At 38.4% G+C, this 18,583-nt stretch overlaps 1 protein-coding gene across 6 annotated transcripts in view; it reads left to right on the forward strand.

The window, feature by feature from the left end:
- Nucleotides 1-18,583, forward strand: part of LOC128115861 (zinc finger protein 431-like) — a 53,837-nt gene that overhangs the window by 20,968 nt on the left and 14,286 nt on the right. For 5 of the 6 annotated variants that reach the window (XM_052746986.1, XM_052746987.1, XM_052746989.1 and 2 more), the window contains 2 exons: nucleotides 17,698-17,824; nucleotides 18,031-18,091. In XM_052746986.1, the coding sequence (XP_052602946.1) occupies nucleotides 17,791-17,824; nucleotides 18,031-18,091 (95 nt within the window). In that variant the 5' untranslated portion in view covers nucleotides 17,698-17,790. Of the gene's footprint in view, nucleotides 1-7,560; nucleotides 7,676-17,697; nucleotides 17,825-18,030; nucleotides 18,092-18,583 lie in introns of all 6 variants that reach the window. The other variant, XM_052746985.1, reaches the window with a different exon arrangement.

Raw genomic sequence — 18,583 nt, forward strand, 5'->3', positions numbered from 1 at the left:
CTAGTCTCTGCATAATATGAAAGTGCAGGGCTTATCTCAAGTCTTTGCTTGAATAGTCTTTGAGGCCAGATCATCTCAGCTGGCCATTTCAAAATTGTCCTGAGAAGTTTGTAGTCCAAAGCTGATCTTTGGGCGATGTTTGTCAGCTTAGTGGTATTATTATTGTCCATGTGGAATCATCATTGTGGGGCCCCATCATTGTTCTGGTGTACCTAGAGTTTTCCTGCCTGGCCCACAGTCAGGACAAATCTTTCTCACCTGCCAGTCCCACAGCCCCTCAGACCCAACCAAGTAAACACAGAGACTTATATTGGTTGCAAACTGTATGGCCATGGCAAGCTTCTTGCTAACTGTTCTTACAGCTTAAATTAATCCATTTCCATTAATCTATACCTTGCCACATGGCTCGTGGCTTACCGGCATCTTCACATGCTGTTTGTCATCGTGGTGGCTGGCAGTGTCTCTCTGCCTCAGCCTTCCACTTCCCAGCTTTATTCTCCTCCTTGTCCCGCCTACACTTCCTGCCTAGCCAATGGCCAATCAGTGTTTTATTTATTGACTAATCAGCAACACATTTGCCATACAGAACATCCCACAGCATTCTGGAGACTTCAGATTTGCTGTTAGGCCTGGTCATGATTCCCTGCAGAAAACTGATAGAGACTCCACCACAAAAACATATATAGGCAGCTAAATGAAGCCTTTTTTCTAGAATTAGTTAGTACTTTATATGACCATTAATATCATGACAAAAGTTTAATATGTATATTAATCTTATAAATTTTGATATAAAATTCATACCTTAAGAAAAGTTTAAAGAATCAAAATAGAATCAAAGAATTGAGATTAGTGGCAATAGAATAGTCCCTTAATTTTGGTTTTCTTCTGTCCCATATCAGATGGCTCTTCTGACACAATACAGAGTTTTGCATTTTCCTTTTAACAAACATGCTTGGGTTTAGAGAAGGAGAGAGCCATTCTCCAATTCCAAAGCCAGCTTTAGTTTTTAATTGAACTGGGATTACAAAGACCATTTATGTTAAGTGTCTGTAGAGAAGAGCAGAAACAAACATTTAGGAAGACTTATGAAATTTTATATGTGATATACCAATAGGCCAATTTACTCTTTTTCTTGGGACATTTTTTTTTTCTGGATGATTTGTCCCTTTTCTTCAGATGTCTCATTTGTCCAGTATTCTACAGATTTCTTAGCCTCCATTCTCCTGAAAGACAAAAACAAAAACCCTTCCCCAAGCCTAACTTTGGGGAAGTTACCTTTTGGCAAGTTATATCTGATTAAATGAAAGCATTTGTTAGTTGTATAAGTAAATTTAAATTGGATGGTCATGCTGGTTGATGAACTATCGCCTCTTCTAATTAAGAGGTCTGTCTTGTTCTAATTGAACCTTTATCAATTTTGGTGGTATCCATAGCTTTTATTCTCCTGTAGAAAAAGCAAAACCTTGTCCCCAACATAACACATATCCTGGTTTCCATTCTGAGGTCAGCACATCCTTAAAGTATATAGGTTGATTTAATTCTGTAGTTTTTTTCCTATTATCCAGTGTCTCTCCATAGTTGTTGTTCCTTTCTCATTAGCATTGAGAAAATTCAAAGTTAATAGAGCATTATGTAGTCTATTTCTGGGGGGTTTTGTTACTCCTTTTTGTTTATTTAGCATGTCCTTTAGAGTTGTTCAAACTTTCTATAACTGCTTGACCTGTAGGATTATGTGGTATACCTGTAACATGGTTTATATTGTAATAAGCAAAAAACTGTTTCATTTTAACAGAGACATATGATGGAGCATTATCAGTTTTGATTTGTGCAGGTATACCCATGATGGCCATAACTTCTAGCAAATGAGTGATTACAGAATCAGCTTTTTCAGAACTCAAAGCAGTTGCCCATTGAAATCCTGAATAAGTATTGATGGTGTGGTGTACATATATCAGTTTTCCAAATTCTGGAAAGTGAAACACATCCATCTGGCAGATTTCATTCCTCTGAGTATTCTTTGGGTTACATCCTGCTGGTAGTGAAGTCTGATTGTAAAAAGAGCAAGTAGGACATTTTCTTATAATTTCCTTGGCATGTTGCCAGGTTATGGAAAAATCCTTTTTAAACCTTTACTATTGATATGATTTTTTTATATGAAATTCTGAGGCATCCAGCACATTTCCTATCAATAATTTATCAATCTTGTCATTACCTTGTGCTAGAGGGCCTGGCATACCCATATGAGATCGGATGTGAGTTATATATAAGGGATGCTTTCTATTCCTGATTATATCTTGTAACTGAATAAATAACAAAATTAATTCTGACTCATCAGGGACAATTTCTGCAGTCTCAATATGTAAGACCACTCTTTCACCATACTGAGAGTCAGTAACTATGTTGAGAGGTTCAGAAAAATGGGTTAATACCAACAGAATAGCATACAGTTCCAATTTTTGAACCAAATTATAAGGATTTTGAACCACTTTACTTAAATTTTCTGACTTGTAACCTGTCTTTCTTTGTTTGTTTGCATCTGCATAAAATGTAATGGCTCCAGATATGGGTGTTTCCTGAACAATGCAAGGCAGAATCCAATCAGCTCTCTTTATATGTTGAATTCTATTCCTTTTGGGATATTTGCTGTTAATCTCTCCCAAAAAATTACTGCAAGCTCTTTGCCAAAGTTCACTTTCTGCCCATAATTTTATCAATTTCATCCTTAGTTAAAGGTACTACAATTTTTGTTGGGTCTATTCCTGCTAATTGACAAAGTCTCAATTTTCCTTTTAGGATCAAGTTAGAGATCTTTTCCACATAAGTTTTTAATTTTTTACTGTTTATTTGGTAAAAATATGCATTCCAATATAATAACTTCCTTCTGCATTAAAATTCCTGTAGGATAATGTTTAGAGGGTAAAATAATCAAAATGCCATCAAGCTTTGGATCCGCACAATCCACATGTCCTTCCTGTACTTTCTTTTCCACCAAGGCCTATTCTCTCTCAGCTTCAGCTGATAATTCTCTTGGACTATTTGGTCCTTGTCACCTTCTCAAGTTTTGAACAAATTACTCCTTTCATCATTTTTTTACCCCAACAACAGTTCATAGATGGGAAATGGCTCCGAATTGCCTTTGAAAGTCATTAAGAGTCTGTAATCTATCTCTCCTAATTTGCACCTTTTGGGGTCTAATTTTTTGTAGACCTATTTTATGCCCTAAATAATTAATAGAATCTCCTCTTTGTATCTTTTCAGGAGCAATGTATAATCCCCAATAAGGCAAAATTTTCTTTACTTCTTCAAACATTGTTTCTAAATTATCTGCATTTGAATCAGCTAGTAAAATACCGTCCATGTACTGATAAACTATAGATTTAGGAAATTGTTTATGTATTACTTCCAATAGCTGTTGTATAAAATATTGGCACAGGGTTAGGCTACTTAACATTCCCTGTGGGAGAACCCTCCATTGATATCTCTTAACTAGCTGAGAATTATGAAATGTAGGCACCGTGAAGTCAAATCTTTCTGTCTTTTTCTTGTAAGGGTATTGAGAAGAAACAGTCTTTTAAATTGGTAACTATAAGAGGCCATCCTTTCAGTAATAAAGTAGGCAAAGGAATTTCAGATTATAGAGAGCCCATTGGCTGAATTTCTTGTTAATTGCTCTTAGGTCTGTTACCATTCTCCATTTACCAGATTTCTTTTTTTGTTTTTGTTTTTCGAGACAGGGTTTCTTTATGTAATAGCCTTGGTTGTCCTGGGACTTGCTTTGTAGACCAAGCTAGCCTTGAAGTAACAGAGATCCGCCTGCCTCTGCCTCCCAAGTGCTAGGATTAAAGACGCGCACCTCTACCGCCTGACTACCAGATTTCTTTTTAATAACAAATACAGCAGAATTCTAAGGGCTGGTAGATTCTTCAGTATGCTGAGCATTTAACTGCTCTTGTACCAGGTCTTCTAAAGCCTGCAGTTTTTCTGTTGCTAAAGTCCATTGCTGAACCCATACAGACTTGTCTGTTAACCATTTTAAAGGTAGAGCTGTTGGTGTCTTTGAAAGATCAGTAGTTCTTGTGCCCTGTTCTTGTAGAATCTGGTTGTCCAGTGACTGTTCTTTATAATAATAGCTCCTAATATTTCTCTCAGAAACATGTGTTAGTTTATGGTTTGTTTCTGAGGTTGGAGGAATATTAATCTGGGTATTTCATTGTTGTAAAAGATTATGGCCCCATAAATTCATAGCTATATTAGCCACATATGGCTTTCATTTTCCTCTCTGTCCTTCTGGCCCTATACATTTGAGCCATCCTGCACTCTATTTCACTTGAGATAATGTTCCAATCCCTAACAGCTGAGCATTTACCTCCTAAAGACACCAATTTGGATGCCAAAATTCTGGTGCAATTATTGTAATATCCACACCTGTGTCTACCAAACCTTCTGAGAGAACATCATTTATTCATATTTTTAATTTTGGTCTTTGTTCATTTATAAAAGTTTGCCAAAAAATTCTGCTTATGGTTTCTCGTGAATTTCCTGTTCCTGTTCTGGTACAGCTGTTCTATCACTCCGAGAAGCCTGTTTTATTCCAATAGGCATTTTGTTATTTAATTGCTCTCAGAAGGGGTTTCTTCTATGATGGCAGGAAAGGTCTGAATGGAATTTTCCGTGGGGCCCTGCTTGAGGCTCCTGAAGGAATTTCCCGATGTCAGAGGCAAAGGATTACCTTGTCTGTCCCTAGTTGATCTTCATTCATTAGTCCAGTGTTTACCCTTACCATACTTTCTGCATAATCCTGAAGGGAGGGACATTCTGTTGCCTTTGTTCCTTGAATAAACATTATTTCTAGAAATGCCCTGTTTACACTCTTTTCAAATGACCTTGTTTATCACAATTAAAACATTTGACATTATTTTTCCTCAAAGCTTTTGATATCACTTCTCCTATCCACATATCATCATGGTCATGAGACTCAATATTAATTGTGTCCCTTATCCAATCCTCCAAGGGTACTGATCTGACCTTTAATGGCCTGATTATTCTTTTGCATGCTGGATTCTTGTTCTCAAAAGCCAAAAATTCAATTAGTACCTGTCTAGCTTCCGAATTTGGTATCATTCTGTTTAATGCTGAAGACATCCTTTGTAAGAAATCCATGAAGGATTCTCTGAGGTATTGTATAACCTTTGTAAATGACTCAACTTTTTTTCCTTCTTCCTCAATTCTGTCCCACGCATTCATGGCTGCCATGTGGCATAGAATTAGGGTTTAGTTATCATAAACATTGTCTTTGTATATCAGCATAATCACCCTCTTCAAGAAGCTGATCCTGAGAAATTTCCACACCTCTAGTCCTACATTGTTGTTCTATCATTTTAGCCTCCTCTTTAAACCAGGTTCTCCACTGTAACTATGGACTGGCCTCTAGGACAGCTGTAATTAATTCTTTCCAGTCCTGAGGGATAATTCTATTACAAATTGACCATGAGTTTAACATCTGCTTTACAAATGGACAATGCATGCCATACTATACTGTACTTTTTAAAATACTATATAGTATCTATCTATCTATCTATCTATCTATCTATCTAAATAGTTTCTTTAAAATCTCCTTAAATCTAACATTTCCACTGGAGTCCAGTTAGCTTGTACATGAGCATTTGGCAGTTCCTGTAAGGTTACCGGATAGATAAGTTTTGTTGTTTGAAAACAGGCTGCCTCTCTGTAACTGTATAATTCAATCCTGAGATAATTTCACCTTTATATTATTCTGTCTGGGTCTGAATTTCTCTATGATTCATTTTAACAGGTTTTTCTAAAGCTTTTATCTCAGCACTTAAATTGACCAACCTTGTTAATACTAAAATAAAAATGATCAGGCAAATAATATTCATAATTGATGTTATGTACATCCCATCAACTTTAATTATCTTCTCATTTAATTGTTCCATTTTCAGACTGCCTAATGTGGTATCAAACAGAGACCAAATTCCTTCCATTGTAAAAGTGTTTCCCACTTTTTAATGTGGGAAAAAATTCTCTTTTAACATCCTTTAAGATATCTTACTTGACTTACCAAATCTGTCAACTGCAAAGAACCGCAGAAGTCTGGGAATTTCAAAGCAGCTACTTAGTATGGTGGCAGTCTGAGATGGGAATCTGGAAGGAGCCCACCACCCACCAGGAAAAAGAAAGCCAAAGACAGTCCGGCCACATGCTCCAGCCTGAGCGTGTAATGGGGCCTGAGCCAGGGGCCCTGTAAGCCCATAAGCGGCTTTTTAATGAATTCTTGCCACATTCATTGGGTGCCAATTGTAGATGAATTTGTAAATGGTTTTATTAAATAAAAAACACGGACCCAAATATAGGGGTGACAACCTTAGAGAGATAAAGGAAATAGGGAAAGCCACCAGCCAACCTTACCTCATCAACTCTGCAGCATCCAAATATGAGTTACTTCCTGTCTACCCAGGTCTATATGCCTTGCTGTTCTGCCATCTGATTTGCTCTATCTATTCATCTACATCACTTCCTCTTCCTATGCTTCCTGTCTGTATAGACCTCCAGAGCTTCATGGTTAACTAGTTTTGGAATTTAAGGCATGTGCTACCACACCTGGCTCTGTTTCCAGTGTGGCCTTGAACACACAGAGATCCTGCCTGCCAAGTGATAGGGTTAAAGGCGTGTGCTAACATTGCATGACTTCTGTGTTGTGGATGGCTTTTCCTCTGATCTCCAGCTAAGCTTTATTTATTAAAGCACAAATAAAATATCACCACAGTAATCATAAAAAGGAAAAGGTGTATAATAAATGACTAATGGTATTTGAGGTCATTTTGCCTCTGTGAGCAGAAGTACTAATCTTATTTGAATAGGTTTCTACTGTTAGGTGAACATATTTTAAATGGTCAAATTCTGAGATATGAGTATTATCTGTTCGCCAAACCGTGTTGGATTTTAACTTCTAATGATTAATTCTGCCGGCAGATGACAACAGAGTAAAGGAAGAACAAGGACAGGTCCTGATAATTTTCTTTGCTTGCTCACAAGGCAAAGAGAATTGTACTTGTAATGATTTTACATTTTGCTGAAAAAATTTGTGGGATTTTTTTGAGTGGCCTGAGAAGAAAGAACTTGGGGCAAGGAAGAGGCCAGTCCCTTGGCTTGAGCATTGGCAGATGTTAATAGACCTTGCAAATAAGAATGAGCAAGAATGAGCTATGAAAAAAATGCTGAATTTTTTTTTGTATAGATGTCTGAAGAGAGACAAATGGTTGTAAAATAACACTAGTATTGTGATTGGTTTTAAGTCTTGCAGTTTCTAATAGAGGAGCTGTTTGAGCACAATATGCAGAGTCCATTAAAATAATTCAATGATGGGGGGAAGTCTGTTATCAAATCTGTATTAGTCTCAATTCTTTAGAGTAACAAAACTTAAAGAATGATTGTACATACATATATGTATACACACACACAGAGAAAGAGGATTTATTGAAATGACTTTTAGGCAGCAGTACAATGAATCTAACAATGGCTGGCTGTGATTGGAAATTCTAGGAATGCAGAAGTTGCTCAGTCCATGAGTGTCTATGAATCTGCTGGTCTTCAGTAAACCCTTCAGTCTGGAAGAAGTATGCTGCAATGCCAGTGAAGAAACAGACTTAATACAAAGGTGAGGGAAAAAGGGCAAAGAGTGAAAGCTTCTGAAGGTGTGACCCAGAAAAATGATGTGTCTTCTGGCTTCAGGATGCAGGTTAAAGGCCTATGTCTTTCTACCTCACAGATTCATATTATGAGTACACCTACCTACTTTAAATCAAGAAAAAAAAACCCTCACAGATGTGCCCTCCATTTTTGTATTTTAGTTCATTCCAAATGTGATCAAGTGGACAACCAAGAATAGCCATCACAGGGAGGTAGGACACAGGGACTGACTGGGCCAGGATCCACTCAGTGGATACAGTGCTGAACTCAGAGTCATGCTTTGCACAGTAAGTGTGCTTTTCCCTGTGATCTATTCTCCCAGCTCCTTATCTTTTTAGGTTATTTACATAATACCCAGCATTTCCACTTTATCTTAGACTTTTCTTATGCATATCATTTGTTACATGGAGTGCAGGTAGAAAAAGGTTCCCAGTGTTTCTCTGCCAACTGACTTTCCTATCCTTCCTTCCTTCCTTCCTTCCTTCCTTCCTTCCTTCCTTCCTTCCTTCCTTCCTTCCTTCTCTCTCTCTCTCTCTCTCTCTCTCTCTCTCTCTCTCTCTCTCTCTCCCTCCCTCCCTCCCTCCCTTCCTCCCTTTTATCCTTCCTTTTTTTTTTTTTTTTTTCTGAGACAAGGTCTGATGTAACCCAGGGCAAACAGTCTGACTACTAGGAAATAACCCAGCTGGAGAGAAATGTTCAGCTGTTGTTACCAAGGTTTTCAGAAGAAAAGTGTGACTTAGGTAGACCCAGCAGGCTAGGCTCTACTAAGGGTCCACCATATGCAAATGGAAGACACTAGACAAGGTAAAGAATAGGGATGGAGATTGAACCCAGGTATGGTTCTCAGGGCTTAAGTTCCAACCTGTAAATGGAAGAAGCAGCCAGAATTCAAAATCATCCCTCTGCTGCTGTGATGTGAAAATGAAATTCTTCTTTGTAGCTGAGGATAACTCCAAATTGCAATCTCCCGCTGCTGCCTCCTGAGTGCTGGGATGACAGTCATGAGTTGTCATGCCTGCTTTGGCCATACTGATAATGGAACCTAGGGCTCTGGGAAGGGAACCATGTAATGCAGGGTGCTCTCCTCTGGACCCTGGACTAGGCACAGACCACACTCAAACACCAATTTCCAAACACAAAACAAATGCAGAGATTCTTTATTAAGGAAGGCAAAGTAACAGGTGGCTGAATCTGAATTGGGCAGAAACAGTGCAAGTATCTTTGCAAGTGTTTATTTTAAGAGAAAAGAGGTATGTGTTAGAATAAACTAGGATACAATGGTAAGTTCTATTTGGGTATTTTAATTAGGTTAGTCAAAATAATGAATTTTTATCATGGGAAGTTGATGTTTTAATAGTTGGACTTTGGTGATCAGTCATAGCAAGGAGTCAGTGGCCAAAAAAGGAATAGACTTTGGTGGTTAGCTTTAGGAATGTGTGATAATAATTTGCAGGGTGTAGAAAGGTAAATTCTGTAGGCACCATATTTGCTATACTCTGATCTGTGTTTGGCATAGTCTGGCCTGTTAGAGCCCTTCACTGGGAGCATCCTAGCCAAACAGTCTCAGCCGCATCCCCTGGCTTCTTTCATATGTTAGTCTTAATGCCTTTCTCTGCACATCCCCATATTCTTCACATAATGTTAATGTACCACTCTTGGTCATTTGTCATGACGAATTTGTCAATGACATTCTGAGTTCAGGAAATACATAATTGAAAATATGTGGAAGTAGTCCTACCTCAGCTATTAGTTCATTGTTTTTAAGATGTGGAAACTGGGCATCTTGGCTCATGCTTGTGCTTTCACTTAGAATGCTGAGGCAGATGGTTTCCTGAAGTACAGCCCAGTCAGTAGTACGTTGTATATCCAGGCCAGTTTAGACTACAGTGTAATATCCTGTACACTAATAATAAATGAACAAATGGAGAAAATGGAAAGAGTCTAGCCTTTCTGAACAGTGAGCTCAGAATTTGTTTTATCTTGGTGACTTGGGGTTGGTGTCAAGACCATTGATACTGCCTGAGTAAGAAAGAGCATTGCCGTAGGTGAACATATGGCTAAGAACTTAATATTTTTACATTCATGTATGTATGTATATATGAATTTTTCTTTGTTCTGGGAGGGCACACATATGTGCATACTTACAGCAGGTTGGGAAGTGGCTGTATATGCAACAGTTTACATGTGGAGTTCAGATGACAGTGTCCATGAATTGGTACTGTATGGATTCCTAGATATGAACTCAGATCTTTAGGCTTGGCTGTAAGTACCTTTAAGCAATCTTGCTGGCACAGGAGTTAAGACTCAAATTTCTTCTTTTCTTGGTGTTCATAAGCAATCAGTTTCAATGAAAAAATAGTAAAGTCAGACACTCATTATAGTGTTTCTACCTTCTTGATACATAATTCACACAAGTGAAATTTGGTGTTTTAATCGGTTTGGTTCACCATTGACACTACTTTACATAGCCATGACTGCTCTAATTCCAAAAGCATTGGATCATGTGAGACCTTGTCTTTAAAAAGAAAAGTTTGGAGGCTGTGTTGGCACACCCCTGTGTGTGCCAATGGAACCTGGGAGAAAGGAGCAGATGAATGAGGTAGACTAAAATCTCATTCAATAGCCAACTTTATTCATAGCCTCAGACAATTTAAACTGAAGGATGAGTAAATTAAAACCATGTACAGTGACCAGGACAATCCAGACATGGAAAACATGTGTTTCGTAGAAGCATATATAGTTACTTAAGTAACAGCAGCAAGCAGTAATGAATAATCTGAAGTAAAAGTACTCCAATCCTTACACAGAAGGCTGGACAGGGTTTTTGTTTGTTTGTTTGTTTGTTTGTTTGTTTGTTTGTTTGTTTTGGTTTTCGAGACAGAGTTTCTCCATGTACTTTTGGTACCTGTCCTGGATCTCGCTCTGTAGACCAGGCTGGCCTCAAACTCACATAGATCCACCTGGCTCTGCTTCCTGAGTGCAGGGATTAAAGGCGTACACCACTACCGGCCGGCTAGAAGGCTGGAAAGTATTAATGTTTAGGGTACCATTGTGCAGCTGAGAGGTGTGAGCAATCTTAGGCATGCCTTACTGAAATTGCTGATGTCTGCTGAATACCCATCATGTGTTTCAAACTTGATCTAAATGGGCTGGGGGCCTCTTCATCTGTGAGGCAGGGGGATTACTCCACTGCACGTTGAGTAATGATCTGTGTATGCAAAACTCCCTGTTTTTTTTGTGTCCAGGAGGAAGAATGGGAAGTGCCTGTTGAGTGCAGAGATAGTTCAAGGAAGACTTTGACGTCCAGGTTCTGCTGCAATGCTAACTCTGCAGGCCTGGGACAGTTCTGTGCCTTGGGTGGGAGCCAGTGCTAGAAACCACTGTGCTATGTCCCTTCATGGCACTCTGTCTGTAAGGGAGCTGCTCCTGTCACTCATTTCTCATTGGCCCATGAGGGCAACCAGACAGACCACCAGTCAGGATGTGGAGGACACTTCCAGTCCACCATGCTTCAGACCTGGTTCTGGGACTATGAGGCCCTCTTGGTTCTTTGGGTTTTCTTGTGAGGAGAGCAGATTGAGCTCAGAATCCATACCATGGTGTGGGAGGGACTGTTGTCCCTACATGGGGAGGAGCCATGGGAGTCAGTGTGTGACCCTCCCAGGGCTGTGGGAATTGACAGTGGGATTTCACACCCAATAAAGTCCCTTGAGGTGCCCTGTGGTCCTATGAGATCACGACATGTCCTAGTGGTCCCCTCTTGTCCCTTGAGGCCCCCTTGAGGTCTCTTGACATCCGGTGTTGTTCCTGCCACTCCTGTATTTGTGCTGGAGCCAGCAGTCTCTGAATGATATCACTCCATGGGCTGCTCCAGGCTAAGAACTTGATATTTTTACATTCATGTATATATGTATGTATGTATGAATTTATCTTCATTTATTCTGGGTAGGCATTTGCATGTTTAATTTTATTTTCTTAATTAATTAAAAAATAATGTTTTTATTCCAATACCACATGATTTTTATTTCTATTCCTCTGGAGTACAACATGCAGTCTGGAATGATGAGACCTTCAGCTATTCTTTTATTGTTCAGGATTGCATTGCTGTCCTAGATTTTTTGTTTTTACATTTGAAGTCGAGAATTGTCCTTTCAATATCTGTAAAGAACTATATTCAGACTTTGATGGGGACTTTGCAATGAATATGTAGTTACTTTTGGTAGGATGGCCATTTTTATTATGTTAATCCTACTAATCCATGAGCATGGAGATCTTTTTATCTTATCTCTTCTTCAATTTCTGTCTTCAAAGACTTGATGTTTTTATCATTCAAGTCTTTTGCTTCCTTGGTTAGGGTTACCCCAAGATATTTTGTATAATTTGACACTATTTTGAAAGTTGTCATTCCCCTGCTTTCTTTCTCAGTCCTTTAATCATTTGTTCATAGGAGAGCTACTGAATTTTGTGAGTTAATTGTGTATCCAGCCACTTTGTTGAAAGTGATTTTTTAGCCATAGGAGTTCCTCTGTGCAATTTGTAGGGTCACTTTCATATAGTATCACATCATCTGCAAATAAAAATACTTTGACTTCTTCCTTTTCAATTTGTATTCCCTTGATCTCTCTCGGTTGTTTTATCATCCTAGCTGAGACTTCCAGCTCTATATTGAATAGATGTGGTGAGAGAATATTGTGTACACTTCGGGGGCAAACACTCTAGGCAATAGCTAGATTAGAGGTTGTTTATGTCATTGAGCTGCAGGTGTCTCTGACATAAAGAAGGATCTGATGGGGCAGGGGGAATATCTTCCTGTGTACTTTCCCACTATTTATTATTTAATACAGTATGAATAAAGGAAACCCAAGTTGGTGGCCAAATAGCAGCCTAACTTTAGGTGAATAACTCTGAGTTTGTTTCCATTTACCAAGCTGCAGGCTTGCTGGAAATTGCCTTTATTTTGATTAGACGTGTTCCTTCTATCCCTTTTCCCTGCAGAACTTTTATCATAAAGGAGTGTTGGATTTTGTCAAAGGCCTTTTCTGCATCCAATGAGCTAAGCATATATTTTTTCCATTTGTTTATATGATGGATTACATTTCTTGATTTTTGAATATTGACCCATCACAGCATCTCTTGAAGGAAGCCTACTTGAGCATGGTGGATGATATTTTTGATGTGATCTTACATTTAGTTTGGTAATATTTTATTGACAAGTTTTATATCTTGGTTCATAAGGAGAAAAGATTTGTCATTTTCTTTTTTGCATCTTTATATGGTTTGGGTTCAGGGTAATTGTGGCCTTATAAAATGAATTAGACAATGTTTCTTCTGTTTCTTTTTGTGGAATAATTTGAGTAGTATTAGCAGTAACTCTTTTATGAAAGTCTGGTAAAATTCTGCCATAAAAGCATCTTGCCTTAGACTTTTTTGGTTTGCAGACTCTTAATTACTCCTTTCATTTTCTTAGGTGTTATAGGCCTGTTTTTTTTTTTAATATAATCTTCATTTAACTTTAGTAAATGGTACCTATTGAAAAAATTACCCATTTCTTTTAGGTTTCACAATTTGGATGAATATAGTTTTTAAAGTATGGCCTTATGATTTTCTAGATTTCCTCCATGTCTGTTGTTATATCCTTCAGTGCTGATATTCAAAGTGCATATGATTATGCCTAGCCTCAGTGTTTGCTATTAAAATGTTACTACGTGGCAGATGCAAGGCTAACCTCAGTAATTTACTGAACTTGAGGTCAACCTGGACTACTTGACACCCTGTCACTCCAAAACAAAAACATCTGTGGGTGGTGATGGACAAACATAATACCAAGACTCAGTGGCAGAAGCAGAATGATGGGAGCAGGTTCAACCTAGTGTTCACATAGAGTTCCATGAGGTACTTATTGTAGGTAGTCAACAGAGTAGACTCCTGAGACATGGGTTTAAGCCAATAGAAAGTTTTTATTAGCTGACCTGCTACTACACTTCGTGTTCTGGATTCCAGTTTAGTCCTCGCCTTTTTCAGGATGAGCTTTTAAGCATAAAAATCATGTTCTGGGGTGACATAGCTCAGTTAACAAGAACAGTTAACCAGAAGGAGAACTACAGACTAAAAAGCAAGGTTAGTACATTTAGAGAATTCCCACAAATATGGACTTGGATGGAATAGGCCTTTGTTTATATTTTTGACAGATGGTGGTGTTTAACTGCTCAGTTTTGCAGCCAGAATGCCACCTCCATTATTGAGTCAATTGTTCTAAGATCTTGGGCCTACTGAGTTCTGGGGCCTGTTACATTCACCCCTGGACTAAATGAATAAATCAAATCATGGACTCATCCTGTTTTCGTTTAATATGCAGAGCCCCCGCCATTATTCCAATATGAATGAGAATTATAGGCCCAGTCCATACTGATAGTGGAGTAGTTAGCCCGAGGGACCAAGAGAACAGAGACTGGTATCAAGTATTTCCTTAAACATGACTTTTTTTTAAATTACTACTGATCAATTATTATTGGAACAACAGGTTTCTTCCAAAGCTATACATATTTTCCTTTATCTCATGAGAAGTAAGTCTAAGTTTTTTTGATTTTGTAATATATTTTTTGTAAGGGAATCTAACTGTTGTTTTAATTCAGAAATGGAAACTTTCAATACCATCTTGTCCTGATCAACCTGTCTACTTGGTTTGGAAGAGGCACATATAGTGAAATCATGGCTACATGCAAACCAAACCATCTCAGGGATTCAGCAATATTGTTATCCTGATGAATTAACTCATAAAGCAGGACATTAATTTTGGGCTGCCCCCAGTCACAGTGAGTTTCATTAGTCAATGGACTGACAGTCTGGTTAGTTCCTATTCCTATGTAGTATGACAGGGGCCAGGTGTTTAAGTGTAACCAGCAATTCTGGCCAATTTCTGGTTTGGACTGATTAATTCCATCCCCAGGGCTCCTTCCTGTAGCATAGAGTGTGATTCTGCAGGTTGTTCCTGTTTCACAAAATCTAGAATCTTTTTTGTGAACTTTTCTGGAGGACTCAGTTTCACAAATCCATTTTTTTTTTTTGTAATGGAAATTCCCTTGTTTCTGGAAATCAGGGCACCCAGCCACAGGGTATGCATAGAATTATAGACTATATATATATCTATATCAAAAGATAAACCTCCATATTTTTTCTTTCTCTAATACAACTAGACATTTAAAGTGGGCTTCAGTGAGCAAAGATCAAAATGAATAAGAGTTGCTGGTCTGTAGTTAAATTAGATAAAACCTTCCTCTGTCTGTCTTTTTTAGTTCCCAGGTTCAGGCCTAAGAGCTGTGGGAGTTGGAGCATGACCCTGTATTCATGCCAAATGTAAGACTCAGGAGGAGTTAGAGGGATATGGAGTGGAAGGGCTTGGGGACCCAATGAAACATTAATTTTAATGAGTCCATTGTTCAGAGACACTCCATTTAGCAGCATCTGTGACTTCTGCTTTCTTGACCTGGGTGTGGTGTGTCTGTGATATAATGCCAGCTATCTTGACTGCCATAGAGTAGAGAGAATCACGTTTTAGGGTCCTTTCCAGGTTAGATCTGGTGTCCTTGCCTACTCTCTTGACCAGACAGTATCATTGGACTGGAATGAGAGGAAACTGGTGGTAGACTCGGAGGTCAGCTGGGTCTCTTGAATAGTCCGATGACTAGCCATTATGGAGAACTAGAGTGTCTCTAGTGCCTTGAGAAAATAAGGGTTAGACACTTTTGCCAGTTGTTTGTCTCTGAGCCTTGGAAGCAGTGGGGGAAGTTTCTCAAGAATAATCTCACTGGGGCTAAATCTCTGTATATGGCCCAAATTATTTCAGTTAATGGAACTGCTGATGCTCCAGGATACCTGGTTTCATTTACATCTCCTGACAGTCATGGATGAGTTTCTATATCATCAAGCATGAGGGTAGCTGAATTGATGGTGGTGGGTTTCTCAAATTAGACTTGGTTGAGCCAGTAAGTAGGGCCTGGTGCTTGGTCAGACAAGCATTAGATAGTCAATGTTTTGGTGTTCCTCAGAGGAGGGCCTGAACCATGCTGTGGTATACTGTGAGTATAAGTTCTTGACCTTTATGTGTCTCCTTAGACTTTTTTTCTTCTTCTTCTTTTTTTACTTAGGACCTCATGGGATTAAGACTGGCCTTGATATTCTTGCCTCTACCTCCCAGTTGGTGAGATCAAGGGTGTCAGGCCTCCATGCCTATCTGAAAAAGACCTTTTACTCAAGACTTAATTTTAGGGAAACCTCTTCTGTAGGCTGCAGTCATTAGCCTAAATTTCAATATTTTATTTTCAGAGCCATACATAATTATATCAGGTTGTGATGGTCATTACTTGACAAACAATGACTGTTCATTTCATCCTATGAGTTCTTGCTTGTGGAGAGTAAATTCCTGTTTCCTTTAGATATAGCCATTGATGGGGCATTCTAAAAGTCTTCTTCCAAGATAAATAGGTCTTCTGCTGGTAATAAAAGTCAGAAACTGAAGCTCTATTGTACATAAACAGTTTCTAGGTGCTGGAAAGATGGCTCAGTGGAAAGTGTGCCTATGAAGTTTGCAGGAGAAAGAGTTCAGTTCCCACACCCAGGTTGCCATTTCTGCCGACTATGAATGAAGTCAATGCCTATTCCAGCTTTGTGGCCTTTCATAACTTTCTAGTAACTTGTGTCCCATATGTTTTTTCTTCTTCTTTCTCCTGGGACATTCTTTTGTGATTCTTTTTGTGTTTTTGTTTCTTAAGGCGGGGTATCATATAGCCCAGGCTGCCTTCAAACTTCCTATGTCCCCAAAGAATGACCTTCAGTTTCTGATCCTGCTACCTCCGCCTCTCAAGAGCTTTGGTTACAAGCATCCCAGGCTTGTCCCCTTTATGAAACATGAATTGAACTGAGAGATTCATCCATGCTAAGCAAGAATGCTACCAACTGAGTTACATCTTCAGCCCCTTTATTCTTTTTGATTTGCTAGGATATAAACTATAATTTTGCTATGTATGACTGTTTTGCCTACTTATAATGCCTGTGTATACTGTGTTTGCCTGGTGCCCATGGAGACCAGAAAGAGCCAGATCCCCCTAGGGCTGTAGTTACAGTTGGTTGTGAGTGACTATCACTTGTCTGCTTGGTATTTACTGGCGTTTGAAGATAGCATTGAATTCTCTTGAACTAATGGTAGTAATAGTTGGCAATCACAAGTGAGTGCTGAGAACTGATCTAGGACTTCTTCAAAAGCAACAGGCAATCTTATCTGTTGACACATCTATAATTTTTTATTATTGTTTTTTTAAGATCAGCATTTACTTTACTAATGTTTTTGAGACCTCTTTGATCTGCCAGTAACTTACTAAAACTGCATTCCTTCCTAGGACTTGTTAGCCTTGGAGTTTATCAGGGGTCACTCCAGTTTATGTTTGAGAAGTACAGAATTGGAGTGAATGTTTTAACGCTATGGAGGAATTTCAAGTGAGCCTATGAGTGCATTCTGTTCATTTGTTTGTTTGAGACAGGATCTTACTATGTACCTCTGGCTGTCCTGGAAATCTCTACACAGACCAGCTGGCTTGGAAATCAGAAATATTACCTGCCTTTGCCTCCTGAGTTTTGAGATTAAAGGTTGACACCACCACACCCATATTGTCTATTGTTTTTCGAATTTAATAATTTTGATAATACTTTGTTAATATATACTAAATAGTGTTAATCTATTTGCATGTCTCTCTGTATATATTACTAAGCATTTCTTATGCAATGCTCTATTCTGTTTTGAGGGCACAAATGGAAGGCATGATTCACCTTTTCTGTTTCCTTTTAAAATGTGATGATGACTGCATTTGATATTTTATGACCTATGAGATAGAATATAACGAGCAGAATGAATTATGTAAATATATTTTCAATGAAATGTATATTTGCAATGCAGTCAGTCTCAACATTTCTATTATGTGCATATATGGAATACTTTAGGATGCAGTGACCTATGAGGATTTGCATGTGAACTTTACTCATGAAGAGTGGGCTTTGCTGGATCCTTCCCAGAAGAGTCTGTACAAAGATGTGATGTTGGAAACCTACTGGAACCTCACTTCTATAGGTAAGAATGTGAGCATTCTGTCACTTTTTAACTTAAGGAGATAAGCATTTCTTGGAGATTGTTGCTCTTCTGTGATTTCAAATGTGAAAGAGGAAGGATCTAGTGAATAAATCAGGCATTGTTCAAAGATTCATGAAAGATAGTAATTTCACTTGTGTCTAATTTCCAATAATATATCACATACATTTTCTGGTACTGTATTTTAGGTTACAAATGGGAAGACTACAATATTGAAGAATATTATCAAAGTTCTAGAAGACATGGAAGGTAATTTTCCTGTGCAATCTGGTACAATGTACCTTGGAAGAAATGTTAATGTACCCTAAACTTTTAAAGAAAAGCAACAGTGTAAATTAGCACAGCTGTGTGATGTTTATTAAATTCTCACAACACCATGTACTCCAATGTCAGGTAGCTGATCACGTTTGGAAAGCATTCCATTAAGGATAAGACAAGGAAACAATGCTATACAAATGTCACAATTTTAATCATAGCCATATGAGAGGCGTGGTGTAGAATTGTCATGCCGTTCAATCATCACATAAGGTATATACATTGATAAGGGGATTAGTGTATGTCTAAGACATTTTATAAGCAAAGCTTCCATATTAATGCTAGTGTTCCTCATACATTTGTAGTGAGTGACTTACCGTTGTTTAGTGAGAGGAGAACTTTATGAGAGACAAGGAATTTATTGTGGTGTAGAAACATGAATCCATGTACCACATCTCTGAGGCACAAAATGTTAGACTGTGGGAA

The sequence above is a fragment of the Peromyscus californicus genome, unplaced genomic scaffold (assembly GCF_007827085.1).
Source record: "Peromyscus californicus insignis strain IS unplaced genomic scaffold, ASM782708v3 Scaffold_1__1_contigs__length_55948999, whole genome shotgun sequence".
Lineage (NCBI taxonomy): Eukaryota > Metazoa > Chordata > Mammalia > Rodentia > Cricetidae > Peromyscus > Peromyscus californicus.